This window comes from Convolutriloba macropyga, chromosome 9, assembly GCF_964194025.1.
Source record: "Convolutriloba macropyga chromosome 9, txConMacr16.3, whole genome shotgun sequence".
NCBI classification, from domain to species: domain Eukaryota; kingdom Metazoa; phylum Xenacoelomorpha; order Acoela; family Convolutidae; genus Convolutriloba; species Convolutriloba macropyga.
In genome coordinates this window covers 17717333-17738170 of record NC_134476.1, presented here as the reverse complement: position 1 = coordinate 17738170, position 20838 = coordinate 17717333, and the positions used below count along the sequence as shown (strand labels likewise).

General features: G+C 35.5%; 1 protein-coding gene across 2 annotated transcripts in view; it reads left to right on the top strand.

Moving 5' to 3' along the window:
* LOC142345648 (mannosyl-oligosaccharide 1,2-alpha-mannosidase IA-like) overlaps positions 1–20838 on the top strand; it is a 62791-nt gene that overhangs the window by 16982 nt on the left and 24971 nt on the right. For both annotated transcript variants that reach the window (XM_075397826.1, XM_075397825.1), the window contains exons 3-6: positions 1923–2126; positions 5240–5455; positions 20371–20451; positions 20598–20692. In XM_075397826.1, the coding sequence (XP_075253941.1) occupies positions 1923–2126; positions 5240–5455; positions 20371–20451; positions 20598–20692 (596 nt within the window). The remainder of the gene's footprint in view (positions 1–1922; positions 2127–5239; positions 5456–20370; positions 20452–20597; positions 20693–20838) is intronic.

The following is a 20838-nucleotide window of genomic DNA, read 5'->3' as shown; positions in this document are numbered from 1 at the left end:
TGAAATTCTGCGAATAGCAATTAAAACATTTAAAAGAGGTACTTCAAAATCCTTTCGATGCTATAAAGTGCCCCTAACAGCCGTCTTTACTTGCTAAAAAGTTGTGAAAAGTTTATGCAAAATATCAATGTTTTCAATGTTTGGATCTCTTCTACTGTACTCAGTGTCATCGCCGTAAATGATTTTGGTTTTCAAAAAAAATAACAGGGGAAGAATTGTGATCAAAATACTGATCATTAGCTTCAATGTAAATTTAGAACTATTGGTTGCAAAGGAAAATGCATAAAACATTGGGGAGTTAATTAGAGAACTGTTCAGTTTTGTAATGTTTTTCAGGTAGTTTTCTAAGAAGTCAATTGTTATAGTCGCTTAATTGCATTTTATTACCCAGCGGATATTGCAGTACCTCCTTTGAGTGTTTTAATTGGTATTTGCCTAATTTCCACAAAACCTTAGGTCAAAATTTTTGCCTTATCGAGTTTTTTTCGCCTTATCGAGTTTTCGCCTAATATTGTACGCACAGCGAAAGTATGAATTGCTTGTTTGACTTCCGAGCCACTGGCTTAAAAAATGAAACTCTTAGTTTGAACAACAACCTTAATATGGCAAAAATCAATAAACTTGTGCAATTATGAAAAAAGTACTCAAAAACTTCAAAAAAAGTTGTCCTTAATTTTTTTATGCTCATTCAGTTCTGCCTGTTTCCTTTATGGACGGTGTTTTATGGACCTTTGTCACACAGGTTGGTGGTGTCATCTTGTGTGAACCGATAGTTTGTTATGAACAGCCCTTTCTTTAGGCTGGAGTTTTCGAAGTATTTTTTAAACTAAGATTGTCTTTTGATACGCTTTCAGCTTTCTGTTTAATGTGGTCACCTTTTTCTGATCTCGGGTATTATCAAAAAAATTGTATGTTGCTAAAGTTTGCGATTCGTAGTAAAATGCTCGAGTTTTGTTAGTTGACAATCTTTGATGTATGGCATTTTTCCTCGGATTGCAGCGCAGGACGTAACTGTTATGTTTTCTTTTTCATTTTTCATGTAACGGCTGTAGTGTTTTTGCACCACTCACTGAGTATGCGGAAATCTGCTGTTTCAGAGACCACAATGAGCCCTAATTACGCAGCACGACACGTCTGAAAGTTGTTCTTCTGTTGAATTTCTTTAACGTTCTCAATTGAACTTTGGCTATCGCTTTTTCATGACTATCTAAAATTAAAAAATATCTGTTCTGGTGTTTGTATATGTTCTGTTAATTGCTCTAAAACAAAGCTTGCAGCAAATATTTGGGTCCCAGCGGTCTTTTTCAATGCAATTTTATGATCAGGTTTCTGACCATTTCAATCCGCTCCTCGTCTTCTTCCCTTCATTCCAACTTAGTACCAGCAACGCTCGACTCCTTAACAGTGCGTGCTGCTCACCACCACCAATGCACCCCACTCACATCTCAATGATTTAGGAAAACTGTATAAGGTTAACTTTTTAAGAATTAAAAACATTTAACGTAAAGGCAATGTATTATCAGAATATAATTGCTGGCTTTGTTGAGTCGAATGATGAATGCATTCAACATTCGACTATCTTGCGAAAAACCAAAATGAAATAAAGTATAATCAATTTGCTAAAGAACATTAAATATTTAACCATATGGTTATATTTACTGAATTTACATGTTCAGCTTCGTTCAATTAAAAATTTTTTAAAGGTCTGAAGGGCTCCAATAAGGTTATTTTTTCTTTTTATCCTAAACATGAAACTAAATGTTTTGTGATTACTTATTATGATAAGTGAAAAAAGTTTCGTTAAAATCGGACTCACTGTAAAATATTCGCACAATTTGGTGTTTCTCTCTCTCTCTCTCTCTCTCTAAAAAAATGAATGTCGGGTGATTTTTTCTGAGATGATTTTGAAGAGATTGTTTCAGAAAGAGCCCCATGATGTGAAAAAAGAAATAGCAGAAGAGAAGCAGAAGCACATAGAGGTACAAAAGAAGGTGGAAGAGGAGGCCAAGCAGAAGGAGAATGTGGCCAAATTACAGGTGGTGCTGGAACCAGTCAACCCCACTGGAGGCCAAGGAGGAATCCCAACTGATCCCGAAATGAAGTCTAGACAGGATTTTGTCAGAAATGTGAGTCCGTATTTCAGGAACATATCGTGCGCGAGAGTAAATGTCGCGTAAACTAATTTTTGCTCGGCGAAAGATATTTCTATTCGAATAGTTCTCTACTCAAATAGTTTTTGTGACCGAAAAGTGGATGGAGCTAACGTTTCAGCTGTTTTTTCATTTTTTTGCTTGAGGTGAGGTTTTCTATAGTAAAATTTTTTTTATGGTAGCTGCAGTCTAGCCCTATGCAGTTATTATAAAAGTGTTTTGTTGTCCCAATTATGCATTTCAACAGATAAATCACCTCATAGTTGTGAATTTTTACAACCGAAGTTTGAAGCAATTATGTTAGTCATGCGATCTTTTGTTATGCGATTTCCCGATTGACCGATTTTGCGTCTGCCCTTTTCAACTTTTCGTCCTCAAACACGGGATGGGATAAACAGGTGAATAGCGGCAATGTGATGGCTGGGGCTATTTTTAATTGCTCTCAAACGAAGTTTTCAACAATTATATTAGTCCGGTGGTCTTTTATGCGATTTTTCGGCTGTGACCCATTTGATTTTTGTCTTCAAAAGTGGGATAAACAGATAACGCCCGGAGGGCATTAAGTGGCTGAGCAGCTCTATTTCAGCCTTACGCTCTACTAGTCTCTAAGTATGCGATTCACCGAAACTGTTGATGGGACATAAATTCATTGTCAAAGGCGGTTCTTGGAAGTTTGACCCCCTCCCTCATACCCACCCCCGTCCTCAGTCATCCCCACCCTCCTCCACCTGGACATTTGGAACCCCCTTTGCTTTAGTTAATTTGGGCTTCCTTTAAATTACTTCTTTTTAAGCGGCTTTGCGTGGAATTTCCTTGCACTCCGTACAATCAGTGTACACGGTTACGTACTTTTACTAAGTCATGTATTTCCACTATAAATAAAAGGTTTAGTTTTTGATCCAATAACGTTTTCCTTGGTTGTGAAAATTAGTTTTTGTTACGTGCTTTCTTTTTTGGCCATCTGATTCGTTATTAATAGCCGCCCTCATCTTCTCAGCCGGCTATTATAGCGCTCCTATTTTTACAATTCAAAGAATTTGAATTGTATTGGGGCGCTGTCTTTTTTTTTAAGATCTGTTCACACATTTTCATGATTTTTGAAGTCAAATTGGAGTAGTGATTTTGGTCACGCCGAAACAGGAAATGGAGCGAAAAAGCGAGTGGTTTTGCGGCGTGAAATTTTTTCGCTCTAATTTTAAAGTAGAGTGCGAAAATGGTATTTGAACAAAAATTCGGTTTCTCGATAGTGGTTTTTTATTCACATGCGGCAATTTCACTCTGATTTTTACTGTTTTTTCGATTTTTTGGATCAGTTTTTTTTCTAAATGGTTTTCCCAATCCACTCACAGCTCATTCTAAGCCTAGTTTTTTGTTTGAATTAAATTTTCATTTCTCGCTAGTGGTTTTTTTGTTCACATGCGGTATTTTAACATTGATTTTTTGTTTTTTTTTCTTTTTTTTATCTGATTTTTTTTAAAATGGTTTTTTCAATTCACTCATAGTCCATTTTAGGTCTAGCTTTTCTGTTTAGTCAATGAAAATTCTTTGAATTGTACGTCAGGACTTGTCCTGCTATGTTTTTTTTACTTCGTCGAACAAAAAAATGTTTCGCTTTACCTCATCTTGCCGCTTTTTCAACATTTTGCGTGATATCTTTTTGACTTCTCTAGGCTAGTTTCTCTCTTCTCTCATTCTGCTAAAAGTGAATTTGAACATCAGTTGCTCAGCAAAGCAATTCAAAATGAACGTAGTCAGAATAAAAAATTGAAGTCAGAAATAGAAACGGGATAAACCCATAAAGCCCTATTTTAGATGCCCGCTATTTGAACGTCGTTCCTATAAGTCTTAGTTACCATCTCTTATGCTTATTGGTATTGATAGTAGCCCCTGTAGCCTCTCTCTAAGAAACAGAAGTATGTTCAACTACGAAATGCCATCAAAATAAATCGGACTTAAAAAATGTTTTTGTACAAAAATCTTTTTCGATATCTTCTATTCTGTCAATCCCAATCATGCTTATTGGAATCAAGTGCGGCTATTTTCCGGCAATCTGCAGGGTATGTTTTGTGAATAGAGTTGGAGATCATTTTGTTGTTCGGGCTTTCTCCCACATGCGTGAGGACTTTCAAGGTTGTTTGGGATTATCCGACGCTTTCGTGCGCTTCCAAAATTCTTCGAGCGTTTTTTTTTGGTGCAACATCTGACGTGTTGTGTCGCGACATCTGACGCTCTTTTATTGTTTGCTTTTTTTCACACAGCAAAGCTAAAAATTCGAGTTTTCGGAATTACTTCTTCCTCTCACTAACGACATTTGCACGCGTGGCTTTAGTTCTCCTTATCTAGTAAAAACGGGTTATTTTACGTGATTAGATTTTGGTTATTTGTGTGATTAGGTTTTGATCATAAGTGACTTTGATCATAAAAATTTAGGTTCAATATGAATAAATTTAAAGCCAAAGAAACTCATGCGTGTAATAAAGGTCCCTAATAAAAGGCTGCTACGTAGTGATTTTAACAAGCCATTTATTTGTCTAAAAGTTTTTAGTTTTTTAAGGGTCGTCGGCAGCTTTACTCGTTTGTGTGTCTATTTGTATTTGTATCAGGTTTGTCGGTGCGGAAGTCTGTTTGCAACTATTTCAGCAATCTGCTGGCTATTTTTGTTGTTATTTTTAACGATACGACGATCTTTCGGTCCCACTGCCACAAGTAGATTCAATCAAACCAGCTTTTGGAGCTGAGAAAAGGGTTGAGTATTTCATGGCTCATTGAGGAGATAAATTATTCCAAAATGGGGTCATTTTTTCAACAGCTGTCAAGAAAGTGCGTGAGCTATTGTGATTTCAACAACTAAAATCACATTTGACTGGTTAAATTAATGGTTAAACAGTATTACTATGCGTTCTGTCTGCAAGCTGTATAAATTTGAGGTTGGGTTATTGTACATAGATTATAAGTTCTGGCGATCCTAGCATACCATTTATGTTTTGTCTGATAAGTTGAAAAATATGAGTCGAATGAAAAAAATGTGAATCATTTTTCATTTAAAGCGGCGTGATATCATTGATCGGCAAGTGTTCCATTGACTTTAGATGATGCGTCACGCATGGCAGGGCTACAAAAGCTATGGCTGGGGTGCCAACGAAGTCAGGCCAGTCTCGAAGAGAGGTCACTCAGCTGGAATATTCGGATCTGGCAATTCGGGTGCTACTATCATCGATGCAATTGATACTTTGCATATTATGGGGCTAACTGACCAGTATACAGAAGCACGGAATTGGATCGCGGTCAATTTCAACTTCAATCCGGTAACTTTTCTTTTCGGTGCTAAACGGCTGCAAATGAATTGTAACAATTTAATTATGATAGCAGCTAAGAGTATGTTAGTTTGGTGATGCTCTTTTTATGTTTGGTCTCAGAGAAAAAAAACTGCTTTTGTTCGTCATAAACCCGTGCTACATACGGATTTCTACTGACTGCTTATTTAGATCTGCTCACAAGTTCTAGGATTTTTAAGCCAGTTAGAAGTCACGCCAAATCATTTAAGGGAGCGAAAAATGGGGTCGAACAAAGGTATTATATATTCCATACCTCGGTTAAAGAGTTTTTGTTCACTTGCGGGAGTTTGACATAAGTTTTCAATTTTCTGATTTAAGATTTTTCTAGTATTAGTCTTCGAACCCGATAACTCATTGAAGTTTTCGGCTTTTCTCAATGAAGGTTCTCTGAATTGTAATTAAGATGATGCGGCTATTTTTTTCCACAATATTTTTTTATCGTCTGCTGAATTTTTTGGCATCAAATGTGGTTTCTTTTTGTTAGCCGTTTTATAATTTGTAGATCTGATTTAGATTTTGTTTAATTTAGACTACACAAATTTGCTTTTGAGGATGATGACATTGAAATTAGGAAGTTGACTTGAAGTTTATAAAAAGAAGAATTAATTTTAGTCATTTTTCTCTTACATACTTTTAAACTGCTCTCGAACGAAGTTTGAAGCAAATATTATAAACGTGCTAGTCTATTTAGGTAAAATTTTTGCTTGACCGTTTTTGGGCTTATGTTCTAGAACATTCTGTGACTTCTCAGGTGACTTTTTAAGCTTACTTCTTCATTTTGATTGGTTTCAATGGCTCCTTCCAAAATGAAATTTGTTGCTAATAGAAAGTTAGCAAAAATTGCTAGCGCTTGAGTAACAACGTGGTTGTTGCCTAGATGTAAAGATGTCTGACTACTATCCTGGAAGTAGATTTTCGAACCCCTATGAAGTCCGTGTTTTTGAACCCAAAAAATTTCTAAGCTACACAACTAATTTAATTTGCTCCCAGCTTGCCCTTCGAGAGCAACTCGTCTGACGTTAGTCTGTTTTTGTTTTACCTTTTAAATGTTTAATAGCCGCCCTCATCTTCTCAGCCGGCTATTATAGAGCTCCTATTTTTTTTACTTCGTCAAACTTTTTTCGCTTTACCCATTTTGCCGCTTTTTCGACATTTTGCGTGAAATCTTTTTGACTTCTCTAGGCTAGTTTCACTCTTCTGTCATTCTGCTCAAAGTTCTTTTAAACAGCAGCTGCTCGCAAAGCAATTCAAAATGAAGGGAGTCAGTATGAAAAAATCAAAGTCAGAAAAAGAAATGAGATAAACCCATAAAGCCCATTTTGAGATTCCCGGTACTTGAACTTTGTTCTCATAAGTTTTAGTTACTATCTATAATGCTTATTGGTATTGGTACTAGACCCTGTAGCCTCTTACTGAGAGACAGGAGTATGTTCAGTTAAGAAATGACATCAAATTAAATCGCACTTAAAATGTTTTATACAAAAATCAATTTTTGTTGAGATTTTCTTATCTTTCAATCCCAATAGAGTTATGGGAATCAACGGCGGCTTTTTTCCGGCAATCTGTCGGGTATGTTTTTAATTGCTCTTAAACGAAGTTTGTAACAATTATATTAGTCCTGTCGGTCTTTTTTAATGCGATTTTTCGCTTGATCGATTTTTCGTCTGACGCTTTTGGACTTTTCGTCCGCAAAAACGGCATAAACAGGTAGCGCTTAGAGGGCATTAAGTTCTGTTAGAGCCTTTCAGCGGGATAAACAGGTAGGCATTAAGTGCTCTTAGAGCCTTTTTAATGCAAAAACGCGATAAACAGGTAGCGCCCAGCGGTCATTAATTGCTCTTAGAACTTTTCAGCTACCCTCCCTTTGTTGCTCCCTCCCCCGCTGTTGCTACCCCCTCCCCATCAACCCCCGGTCCCCCCGTGGCTACTAATGAACAACCGATCGATATAAACACGCAATTTTATACTAATTTTTACAATTTTCAAGCTTTTGAAAATTTTTTGAGTTCCTTCAGCCCTAGTTATCAAGGAACCTCCTCTAGGGTTTAATAGGAGGTTACTGCATAGTTTTTAGTAGTTGATGGTTTCAACATTTTAACATCAGGAGTTTTAGCATTTTTTTTTACAAAACGGGCAATTTTTGTCAAATTTTTTGACATTTATTTTTCGTTATTCACGTTTTTCCAGACGCAGGGGCCAGAAAAAGTCCTTGAGGGTTTAGTAATAAGTTACTCAAAAAATTTTATTTGCCATGGAATAGCTTTCAATGTTTTATGACAAATTTTTGGCAATTTTTTTGATAAAACTTGCAAGTTTGATTTTTTTAGATTCTCTCGCCTCAAGAGTCAAGAAACCTCCTCTAGGGTTTGAATTTTTAAGTGTAATGGAATGTTTTTCAAGGTTTCATCACCAAGAATTTTGCATTTATTTTTATTTGAAAATTGCCTTTTTTCAGTTTTTTTACATTCCTTGTCATTATTCAAGGTTTTTCAGCCTAACAGAAATTCTCCGTTAGGGTTTGATTATAAGTTACTCGAAAATGTTTTTGGCCATGGATTAGTTTTCAACTTTTATTATCACAAATTTTAAGCAGTTTTTTATGCAACCTGCATTTTTTTCAAGTTTTTTAAAAAAATTTGGTACTTTTTTTAGGTTTCTCCAGCCTCAAGAGCCACATAACCTCCTCTATGTTTTATTATAGGTTACTGCATAGCTTCTAGATGTAATGGAATGTTTTTCGAGATTTTGATATCAGCAATTTAAAAAATATTTGCAATTTTGAATCTTTTTGAATTCTTTATTAATAGCCGCCCTCATCTTCTCAGCCGGCTATTATAGCGCTCCTATTTTTTTTTTTACTTCGTCGAATAAAAAAATGTTTCGCTTTACCTCAATTTGCCGCCTTTTCAACATTTTGCGTGATATCTTTTTGACTTCTCTAGACTAGTTTCTCTCTTCTCTCATTCTGCTAAAAGTGATTTTGAACAGCAGTTGCTCAGCAAAGCAATTCGAAATGAACAGAGTCAGTATAAAAAATTGAAGTCAGAAGTAGAAACGGGATAAACCCATAAAGCCCAATTTTAGATGCCCGCTATTTGAACATCGTTCCTATAAGTATTAGTTACCTCTCTCTAATGCTTATTGGTATTGATAGTAGCCCCTGTAGCCTCTCTCTAAGAAACAGAAGTATGTTCAACTACAAAATGCCATCTAAATAAATCGGACTTAAAAAATGTTTTTGTACAAAAATCTTTTTTTTTCAATATCTTCTGTTATTTCAATCCCAATCATGCTTATTGGAATCAACGGCGGCTATTTTCCGGCAATCTGCCGGGTATGTTCTTTTTTCTGGCACCAAGGTCCTAGGGACTACCTCCATGGTTTGATGATCAGCTGTTGCATAGTTTTTAAAGTTATTGTAGTGGTGATCAATATTTTATATTTTAATGACTTCAGGTGAGCAATTTTCTGATAAAATTTAAGTTAATTACTATATTTTTTTGGAAAATTATTATGTTCCAAGTTTATGGATCTTTATGAGCCAGTGTAATTATTTAAAGCTTTAAATGGGGATACTGGATAGTCTATCTTGAATTTTAGCAGGATTTTGTAAAATTTTGCGGTTTTCGAAATTTTTGAATATTTTTACCCTTTTCCCCGAGTTTAACGATCATTACTGGCCAACGAAGTTTTTCAAGTCTTGCGAAATCTGGATGCTTTTTTAAAAAAAATTTGCAATATTTTGCAAATTTTTAAAATATCAGTTTTTTATTTGATTTTTTACTAACAAGGCTAGAAAACTAAAAGTTGCAGAGTCGAATCAAGCTAAAGCTAGCATCACTAAACCGTGGCTAGCTACTGACGAAGTTAACCGGTCATTTGAGAGCAATTCCTCGACGTTAGTCGGTTATGTTTGTATGTTTTTGAGGTTTTTTAAGGAATTTTAATTTAATTTCGTTGACTTTTTTTGGCTATCACTACTTATTGCTTGTGCCTTTCTGTATTTCCATTGCATTTTGTATTATTCATTAATATTTCATCTCTTACCTCATCTCTGTGTTCATGATGGAGCGCGTATTTGCGTAATTTCGGTAATTTTTATGTGCGATTATTTTTTTTTTTGCTTGAACTTGATATATCGATTAAGTGTCTTTTGTTGAATTTAAAAAAAAGTTTTTTAAGCTTCCTTGTTGTCAGGCATCAGAAATGGATTCTGTCAGATTGCAAAAGTTGTTTTGGTCGTTGTTTTTTATAGCCGCTGTTAGCCAGCCTCTCAACGGCTATTAAGGTGCTCTACTTTTTTAACAATTGAATCTGCTCCTCACTCAACGCTCTCCCGTAAAGCCTCCAACCCTAACCTCAATAACTTGAACCGCCACTGCGCTCACCCCGACCCACTCCCTAATATTTGTCTGTTATGCTCTTTTCCTCTGATTTTCACCTAACATAGCTGCTAATGGTTGTTTTTTGACTTCTAAAATTGTGTTTTATGTTGTGATGAATTGTCTTAGTTTGTAGTTTGGTTTATTTCGGACTTGGATGCCACTATTTTTTGAATTAGTTTTCATTTTTGCCAATTTTCTGTGCTGCCTTGTCTCCTTTTTCTGGTATTGATTTCCACAACTTTGTATTGTGAATTTATTCTAAGGACGCACAATGTCATTTCTTCTGTTGAAGTTTACTTCTGGTTGATTATTGTTAAAAGTCTAAGAATCTTTTAACTGTTTTTGCGCCTATATCATCATCTTTTTTGCTGTCATAGTTTAATGCAGCTGGTCAGTAGTTAATTCATATCTTTGGATTGCATTTCGAGACTTGTGCTATTTTTATTCGTTTCGTCGTCTGACGCTCTTTTTTTTAATTTTGTTTAAAAAGGAAAGCTGAAATAGTCATTTTTTTTAGTTGCTTATCCTCATAGTAGCGTTTATTGCGTCCGTGGGGCATTTTCTCATCTATGAAGTGGAAAGCTGTTATGCCTATCTATAAAAATCTGGGCGAATGCAAAGTAAGCCGATAGGCATTTAAGCCGACAGAAAAGCCGAAAGTTATGTAATAGTTATGTAATCTATGAGAAATAATATATTGTCAGCCGTTACAATCAATACTGCGCGTAGTATTATAGTGCATAATGTATTCCAATGCACCAAAGAAACAAAAATGCATCAATTTTTAGGCATCTAGTGGGTACGGGCCTCAGCAGACCGCTGTCCATGGCCATGCCTCTCATCCGCTGTGGGATGTAATCCGGAAATAGTGGGCCGGTTATCGCGGCGAACCCGCGAAGCGCGCCCACCGGCCCGCCAGGGGCAACTTAAAATACGGGTATCCGAAAATTGTTCGGCTTACTTGACCTCATTTTCAAAATTCGGCTTGCTTGCCTATCGGCTTGCTTGACCGCCACAATTAGCGTAATAGGTCATGGTTTGTTTGTCGGTTTATGTTTATCCAAGGTGTTGAGGTTCAAACCCCAGTATTATTGGAAGTGTTTTCGCTCAAAGAATCATCTGTAGCGTATATTAACTAATAAAATAGCTACAAAAGTGCATCGCCCCGATAGTCGTTCGAGAATGGTCCGGCGTTTGTTGGTTTGTTTTTTTTGCTGTGCAAAACGAATTTGTTATACTTTTCCTCTTCGACGGTACTTCAACTTTTAAAGAGAGTAATGTTTGCATGCAAATGTCTTTGCTATAGTTTTAAAATTTCTTTCAATGTTCGCCTTTTTTTGTGTATAAGTGGTAATATAATAACATCCATCTGAGGACTTCAACCATTTGCTCCATATTTATGTCATGTGTTAACTTAACAATCGAAGCAGCTCAGTCAGTTTTTAGGAAATGTTTGCTGGAAATTTTGTTGAATTTTTCCTGCTTTTTAAGCTCCTATAAAAGTTTGTAGCAATTCTTTGTCGTGCTGGCTTTTTTAATGCATATTTTACTACGATCAATTCTTCTTTCGTGTATTTTGCCTGATTAAGAAGTGTCGTGATTTTTCTTCAGAAACAGGATAAACCGTCGAACCGCGAGAACACTAGGTTGCCGAGCTGTTCTCCGAGAGCCTTACTAGTCTGTAAGCGATTTGTCGAAACTGCTGAAGAGACGGCACATGTTCATGGTGTGACGAGCCATTGTCCATCACAACCCCCCTCACTGAAATCTGCCGCGTGGACGTAATTTCACGGCGCAAATTATGCACAGCCACCATTTTTTCACAGCAGTTTTAAGTTGCTCTCAAACAGTTGTTAATTATATTGCCTGTTTTGTTATAGTAGAAATTTTGAATGCAATTTTTGCTTGATCGCTTTTTCGTCTGGCGCTTTTGGTTTTTTTTTCGTCAAGAGCTTCTATAGTCTATGTGAATAAAATTTTATTGTGCGAAGAACAGTTCTTAGGCAATGTGACCGTGGTTCATGTTATTTTCACCGAAACAGGCACTCTCGACTTCATTAACAATTCCATTCCGTTCGTGCCCCCTCACCCTCCCCGTCAGCTGCTTAATAGAAGTTAGTCTAGTCCCTTACCATAAGTTCTCTGTTCAGCTCTAGCTAGCCTCCATAAGCCCGAGCTAGCTACTACCGAAGTCGATCGCTGGACTGTAGTCTGAGAGCATTTCACCCGAAGTTCGTCGGTTGTTTTATTTGTTTGAAGAGCTAATTAATTAGTAGCCCAATAAAATTGTGTGTTTCTGAGAGCTCAATCTGTTTTCACATAAAAATGGATCAGAATAATAAAAATATAAAACGGTCAAGCAAACATTTTGCATTAAAACAACATAGCCGGTAGAATATCGGAAACGACTCGAAGAGTCTTGCAATAAAAACTTTTCTAATCCTACTTATTTCAGAAATATGAAAATAGTCGTTTCCGGTGTTCTACCGGCTATGTTATTTCAATGCAAAATTTTTGCTTGACCGTTTTTTGACTTTTCGAGTGACTTTTACGCCCGACTTTCTGCGTTGTGCGTGATCTCGCAACTGAACTCAAGTGGCGGCAATTTAATTTTAAAAGTCAAATGATGAGTGCGCCGAAACTGGTGTCACTTAAAATAGTTGTGTATATTAATCTCTAATGAGGTTATATGAGGCCCACTAGTGAATTAATTATTCTCATTTAGCTCCCATTAGTCGTACGAGAGCAATTCTTCCTACGTTAGTCGGTTATATTTTTTATAGCTACTGCTGTTATTTCGGTTATTCGTAACTTTTGTGGCTCAATTAGTTTTGGTTCGTTAGATGAAGACTTTGGCGACACCGAGATAGATTTTTTTTGTTTATTGATTATTTATTCGCAGCTGAGATTTTGTATCGACCGCTTTGACCGGACAATTAATTGTTTAGTGTGTAACTAGTTCTCTGGGTTTTGTTTTAAAATATCTTTAACAGAGAAAGTTGATAATTAATTTCTCTTGAGCGAAGTTTGAAGCAATTATTGTAAACATGTTGGTCTTTTTTATGCAAAAATTTTGCTTCACCGATTTGACGTTTCGACTGACTTTTGCGCCCTTGACTTTTTCGTTTTGCGTGATTTAAGTTTCTCTCTTATTCACAGTTTTAAGAAGCTTAAGTCGTGGCGGAAGTTCACCACTAAAATTCAAATGAAAATCGCGGCAAAATTGCTGTAATTTTTATAGCTGCGAAGCTGTAAGCTGAGCGAAGCTATATTGCGGTGCTCTTGATTTTTTTTGTTTCGTCGTCTGACGCTCTTTTTTCGTTTTACATTTGTTCACACAGCAAAGCTGAAAAAGTCAAATTTTCTGAATGACTTCTTCCTCTCACCAACGGCATTTGCGCGCGTGACGTCATTTCTCAATCGCTCTAGCAGAAGTTTTTAGTTTATTTGCGTGATTAGATTTTGATCATACGTGACTTACCTCACTCAATAAAATGACTTTTGCACTTTAAAACTTAAGTTTAGTTTGAATTTGTTTAAGGTCAAAGGAACTCATTTTTGCAGTAAAGGTACCTAATAAGAGGCTTCTGAGGAATTAATTTTAACAAGCTTTATTAGTTTTCTGCTGAATGTTTTTACCTAGTTTTTTGAGCAGCGTCATTTTCAATTTAGATCTGTATCTGTTTCTATCTCTATTATATGGCACGCAGGTCTATTCTTTCGCAGCTATTCCGGCAATCTGCCGGCTATGTTTTTTCACTTTAATTTTTATTTGTAGTGGTATATAACAACCTCTAATGACGTGTTTTGAAGCCCCCTTAGTGATTGTATTTATCAGACTGAAGTAGGCTGCAATTGTTTACAGCTCCCACTAGTCGTTCGAAAGTATTTTTCTGACCCTAATGGGCTATGTTTTTCATAAAACTGTATGAAACTGTGGTCTAACTGTGGGAGTTAATTCTAATCAATCTACTATTTTGAATTTTCAGTTTGTTTTGCCATTTATTGCTAAATTTTACCACTTTTACTTAAGTCTTATTTTTCAGTGGAATTTGAAATAGGGTTTCAGTTAAAATTCTGGGAAGCGAACATATGACAACTTTTTGTTGATTTTTTCTTGAAATTTTCTGTAATTTGATAGAGTACATTGATTGTATATTGATTGAGTACATTTTTAACTTTGCAAGCTTTTGGAGGTTTCTTCTTGAATGGAGACTTCTCAGTTTTCGCAAAGCTATCAATTGCGTTGTCAGCTTTTCTGTTTTTGAAAATTTTGTAGATATTGAAAATTGTTTATCGTTACCATATAGTACTCTCCATTAATATTAAATGTTCTTTCGTAACAATTTGTTGCGATAATTTTTTTTTGATTTTTAATTATGTGTGATGAATAAGAAATCAATTCATTTGCATTTTATAGCTGCGAAGCTGTACGCTGAGCGGAGCTATATTGCGGTGCTCTTGGTTTGTTACGACTCGAAGGGGAGTTTTGGTTTCCGTAAGTTTTTTTACTGGAACGGATTCGTTCAGACGATGTTTTGACCTAAAAGTGAAAATGAGTAAAATTGCAGTGTGAACTAATTTTTTCTGATCGAGAGAAGTTCTTTGATCATGCGCTGCGTTTAGTGAATGATTTTTTGACTTTGAAAACTAGTTTTTGACTTAATGGCACCTATAGATAACCGTTGTTAGCCGTTTTTTCGTCTAAGTGGCCCAGGTTTTTTGGCTTGTAATTTGGTTTTTTGTAGAACTAAGTTTTATTCGATGATATATTGAAATGTAAACCTCGGAAATTGTTACCACAGTGTTTGTCAGATTCTGAAAATGCGTTTGGAGTTCAAAATTGGCACATATTTCTTGATTTTTTAGTTAATTTTTGGCTTTTTAATTAAATTTTGGTTTTCGGATCTTTCAGCCGCCTTTTGTGTCCAAAATCATTTAATATGGAATTTTGGCTTTGATAATTTATATACTCAACGCCTCTTTCTACCTCGATGTACTCCTGTTTTATAAAATTGTACATATGCTAATCCAATTTTAGTAGTTCCAATTTTTTGTTTTTTAATAGCCGAACAGCGATAGCTGGGGCTATTATTGGCGTTCTCTTGGTTTTTTTATTTCGTGGTCGCGATTTTTGTTACGACCATATGACGTCACAACCACTTCAAATCTGCTTTTTGTTCATTCGTTCATGCAATTTCAACTGAAGTGCGTGCGTGACGTCAATTTTCGCTCTTAGTGGAGCGAGTTTTTTTTGTATATTCGCGTGATTAAATTTTTGGTCACACGTTACTTACCTCACTCAAAAATGACTTCCTCACTTTGAAATTGACTTTTATTTACTTTAATTCAAAGAGATAAGGTCAAATGGGTGTGGGTCACTCTAAATGAGGGTTATTTGAGATCAGCTAATAGAGGCAGCAAAAACTTATACAGATTTCTAATCAAAATATAACATATCAGCCTTCAATGAAAAGACGAATTTTTTCGGTCTGCCTGTTTTACTCTTTTTTGAGACTGCAGATCTACGAAGCTATTGCGGCTATTTTCTGGCAATCTGCCAGCTATGTTTCAAATACTTGGCGCCGCATTTTCTCTAACGCAAATCATGTTTCTAGAAAGTCCAACTAAATATGGCTTTACTTCTTTTTTTCAGAGGTGATATTCTTTTTCTATGATTAATTTAATTTTTGAATTGGTATGAAATCATGTCTAGGATATATACAACAAGGAAGAAATATGTGATGTTTTTGTCCTAGGAAGAAGTATGTGATTTTTTTGTCCCAATTGAAGTCATTAGAAATCTAATTCTAGTGGTTTTCTGATTATTAAATTTGAGCATTCGTTTTGAAAAATTTAACTTAGTTTCTAAGGTTATTATCTGCCGTTTGCTTTCGCGATATGTTTGAGATTAGAATCACGAATTATTTGAGGGCAATTGATAGCCTTTTCAGATTTTTCAGCCTATCAGTATATTGACCACCTTAGATATTTCGTCGGGCTTTTTTAACGTTACCAAGCGTTTTCAATAATATAAAATTTGCTGCATTTTGTTTTGTTTCTCTTGGTGACAGTGGTTTAAATTTCACCAATTTTTAGATCACACTTGGGGAGGTAAAGAGTTAATGGTTTAATACAAAAGGTAATGGCTTAAGCTGCAACTACGTTTTTTGTGAAGTTTTGACGCTTTGAGTTGCTTCTGGAATTCTTCCGGCTATGTTTTTTTTTCGCCGTCTGACGCTCTTTTTCGTTTTACTTTTGTTCACTCACGAAAGCTGAAAAGTAAAACTTTCTGAATGACTTCTTCCTCTCACTAACGGCTTTTGCGAGCGTGACGTCATTTCCCACTCCCTCTAAGAATAGTTTTTGCAAGATTAGGTTTTGATCAAACGTGACTTATCTCATTCAATAAAATGACTTTTGCACTGTAAAACTTAAGTTTGTTTTGAATTAATTTAAGGTCAAAGGAACTCATACGTTTAGTTTATGGCTGTATTTTTTTGCTTTTTGAGCGGCAATCTGCCGGCTATGTTTTTAAAGTTGTAATTTGTACTTAAAAAGTTTGCTTCAATTATTAACACGCGGAAATTGTTTTCCTCACAATATTTTTTGTCATATCTTGGCGGGTGGATTTGATTCCCATTAATTGTTTTTTCTTTTTACTCAAGTTCACTTTTAACTCAGTCCGTTGTTTTTTTGTAAAACAATGTTATGAATGATAAAAGCCGTTTTCTAAGTGAAGTGCGCAAACCTCGACATGATTTTGGTTAATCTTTTCAAGCCTGGTAGAAATGGCCAGTTAAGTTTTTATTTGATTGTAAAGGTAATTCATTACTTAATTGTACATGGTAAGAGTTAGAACTGCTTATAAAGAAAATATTGAGTTAATTGTTCAGCCAGAGGTTTAAATTTCACCAATTTTTAGATCACACTTGGGGAGGTAAAGAGTTAATGGTTTAATACAAAAGGTAATGGCTTAAGCTGAAACTACGTTTTTTGTGAAGTTTTGACGATTTGAGTTGCTTCTGGAATTCTTCCGGCTATGTTTTTTTTCGCCGTCTGACGCTCTTTTTCGTTTTACTTTTGTTCACTCACGAAAGCTGAAAAGTAAAACTTTCTGAATGACTTCTTCCTCTCACTAACGGCTTTTGCGAGCGTGACGTCATTTCCCACTCCCTCTAAGAATAGTTTTTGCAAGATTAGGTTTTGATCAAACGTGACTTATCTCATTCAATAAAATGACTTTCGCACTGTAAAACTTAAGTTTGTTTTGAATTAATTTAAGGTCAAAGGAACTCATACGTTTAGTTTATGGCTGTATTTTTTTGCTTTTTGAGCGGCGTCCATAACTTTTCAACTGATATCTGTATCTGTTTCTATCTCTATTATACGGCAAGCAAGTCTATTCTTCCCAGCTGTTCCGGCAATCTGCCGGCTATGTTTTTAAAGTTGTAATTTGTACTTAAAAAGTTTGCTTCAATTATTAACACGCGGAAATTGTTTTCCTTACAATATTTTTTGTCATAGTTTGGCGGGTGGATTTGATTCCCATTAATTGTTTTTTCTTTTTACTCAAGTTCACTTTTAACTCAGTCCGTTGTTTTTTTGTAAAACAATGTTATGAATGATAAAAGCCGTTTTCTAAGTGAAGTGCGCAAACCTCGACATGATTTTGGTTAATCTTTTCAAGCCTGGTAGAAATGGCCAGTTAAGTTTTTATTTGATTGTAAAGGTAATTCATTACTTAATTGTACATGGTAAGAGTTAGAACTGCTTATAAAGAAAATATTGAGTTAATTGTTCAGCCAGAGGTTTAAATTTCACCAATTTTTAGATCACACTTGGGGAGGTAAAGAGTTAATGGTTTAATACAAAAGGTAATGGCTTAAGCTGAAACTACGTTTTTTGTGAAGTTTTGACGATTTGAGTTGCTTCTGGAATTCTTCCGGCTATGTTTTTTTTCGCCGTCTGACGCTCTTTTTCGTTTTACTTTTGTTCACTCACGAAAGCTGAAAAGTAAAACTTTCTGAATGACTTCTTCCTCTCACTAACGGCTTTTGCGAGCGTGACGTCATTTCCCACTCCCTCTAAGAATAGTTTTTGCAAGATTAGGTTTTGATCAAACGTGACTTACCTCATTCAATAAAATGACTTTTGCACTTGTTTTGAATTAATTTAAGGTCAAAGGAACTCATACGTTTAGTTTATGGCTGTATTTTTTTGCTTTTTGAACGGCGTCCATAACTTTTCAACTGATATCTGTATCTGTTTCTATCTCTATTATACGGCAAGCAAGTCTATTCTTCCCAGCTATTCCGGCAATCTGCCTGCTATGTTTTTAAAGTTGTAATTTGTACTTAAAAAGTTTGCTTCAATTATTAACACGCGGAAATTGTTTTCCTTACAATATTTTTTGTCATAGTTTGGCGGGTGGATTTGATTCCCATTAATTGTTTTTTCTTTTTACTCAAGTTCAATTTTAACTCAGTCCGTTGTTTTTTTGTAAAACAATGTTATGAATGATAAAAGCCGTTTTCTAAGTGAAGTGCGCAAACCTCGACATGATTTTGGTTAATCTTTTCAAGCCTGGTAGAAATGGCCAGTTAAGTTTTTATTTGATTGTAAAGGTAATTCATTACTTAATTGTACATGGTAAGAGTTAGAACTGCTTATAAAGAAAATATTGAGTTAATTGTTCAGCCACTGGTTTAAATTTCACCAATTTTTAGATCACACTTGGGGAGGTAAAGAGTTAATGGTTTAATACAAAAGGTAATGGCTTAAGCTGCAACTACGTTATTTTGTGAAGTTTTGACGCTTTGAGTTGCTTCCGGAATTCTTCCGGCTATCTTTTTTTCGCCGTCTGACGCTCTTTTTCGTTTTACATTTGTTCACTCATTAAAGCTGAAAAGTCAAAGTTTCTGAATTACTTCTTCCTCTCACTAACGGCTTTTGCGAGCGTGAGGTCATTTCCCACGCTCTCTAAGAATAGTTTTTGCAAGATTAGATTTTGATCAAACGTGACTTACCTCATTCAATAAAATGACTTTTGCACTGTAAAACTTAAGTTTGTTATGAATTAATTTAAGGTCAAAGGAACTCATACGTTTACTTTATGACTGTATTTTTTAGCTTTTTGAGCGGCGTCCATAACTTTTCAACTGAAATCTGTATCTGTTTCTACCTCTATTAAACGGCAAGCAAGTCTATTCTTCCCAGCTATTCCGGCAATCTGCCGGCTATGTTTTTAAAGTTGTAATTTGTATTAAAAAAGTTTGCTTCAATTGTTAACACGCGGAAATTGTTTTCCTTACAATATTTTTTGTCATAGTTTGGCGGGTGGATTTGATTCCCATTAATTGTTTTTTCTTTTTACTCAAGTTCAATTTTAACTCAGTCCGTTGTTTTTTTGTAAAACAATGTTATGAATGATAAAAGCCGTTTTCTAAGTGAAGTGCGCAAACCTCGACATGATTTCGGTTAATCTTTTCAAGCCTGGTAGAAATGGCCAGTTAAGTTTTTATTTGATTGAAAAGGTATGGTTTAATACAAAAGGTAATGGCTTAAGCTGCAACTACGTTTTTTTTGTGAAGTTTTGACGCTTTGAGTTGCTTCCGAAATTCTTCCGGCTATGTTTTTTTCGCCGTCTGACGCTCTTTTTCGTTTTACTTTTGTTCACTCATGAAAGCTGAAAAGTCAAACTTTCTGAATTACTTCTTCCTCTCACTAACGGCTTTTGCGAGCGTGACGTCATTTCCCACGCTCTCTAAGAATAGTTTTTGCAAGATTAGATTTTGATCAAACGTGACTTACCTCATTCAATAAAATGACTTTTGCACTGTAAAACTTAAGTTTGTTTTGAATTAATTTAAGGTCAAAGGAACTCATACGTGTAATAAAGGTTCCTAATGAAAAGGCTTCTGCGCAATGAATTTTAACAAGTTTGTTTAGTTTATGGCTGTATTTTTTAGATTTTTGAGCGGCGTCCATAACTTTTCAACTGATATCTGTATCTGTTTCTATCTCTATTATACGGCACGCAAGTCTATTCTTCCCAGCTATTCCGGCAATCTGCCGGCTATGTTTTTAAAGTTGTAATTTGTATTAAAAAAGTTTGCTTCAATTGTTAACACGCGGAAATTGTTTTCCTTACAATATTTTTTGTCATAGTTTGGCGGGTGGATTTGATTCCCATTAATTGTTTTTTCTTTTTACTCAAGTTCAATTTTAACTGAGTCCGTTGTTTTTTTGTAAAACAATGTTATGAATGATAAAAGCCGTTTTCTAAGTGAAGTGCGCAAACCTCGACATGATTTTGGTTAATCTTTTCAAGCCTGGTAGAAATGGCCAGTTAAGTTTTTGTTTGATTGAAAAGGTAATTCATTACTTTAAAATTTTACATGATAGGAGTTAGAGTTGCTTATGAAGAAAATATTGAGTTAATTGTTCAGCCAGAAGTGTTCTGATGAACTATTCGTGATTAAAGCTTCCTGTTTTCAGAGTGGAGACATTTCGGTGTTTGAGACCAATATCCGCTTCATTGGAGGATTGTTGTCAATATATGCCCTCACGGGAGATAAAGTAAGTGTGTTTGACGTCACGATGTACGTTTTAAAAATACGCAGACTTTACTCAAATCTGCTACTGTCGACTCGAGTCTGCTTTTCTTAGTTGCTGGCGATCCCTTGGTTTTAGTAGCAGCTGATATATGCAATTGTTTGTTTTAGATGTTCCGAGAGAAGGCAGAGGAGGTGGCGAGAAAACTAATGCCAGCCTTCAACACAAACACAGGAATACCAAAGTCACTTCTTAACCTCAAAACGTACGTCAACTTCACCAGCGAGAATCATTTTTGCATGCATCGTCGGAGAAAAATCTTACTTGTAATTTTTGAGAGGTTGAGGTATTTGTTGTCATAATTTTTAATAATGGCCGCACAGTTATAGCTGAGGTTATTATGGCCTTCTC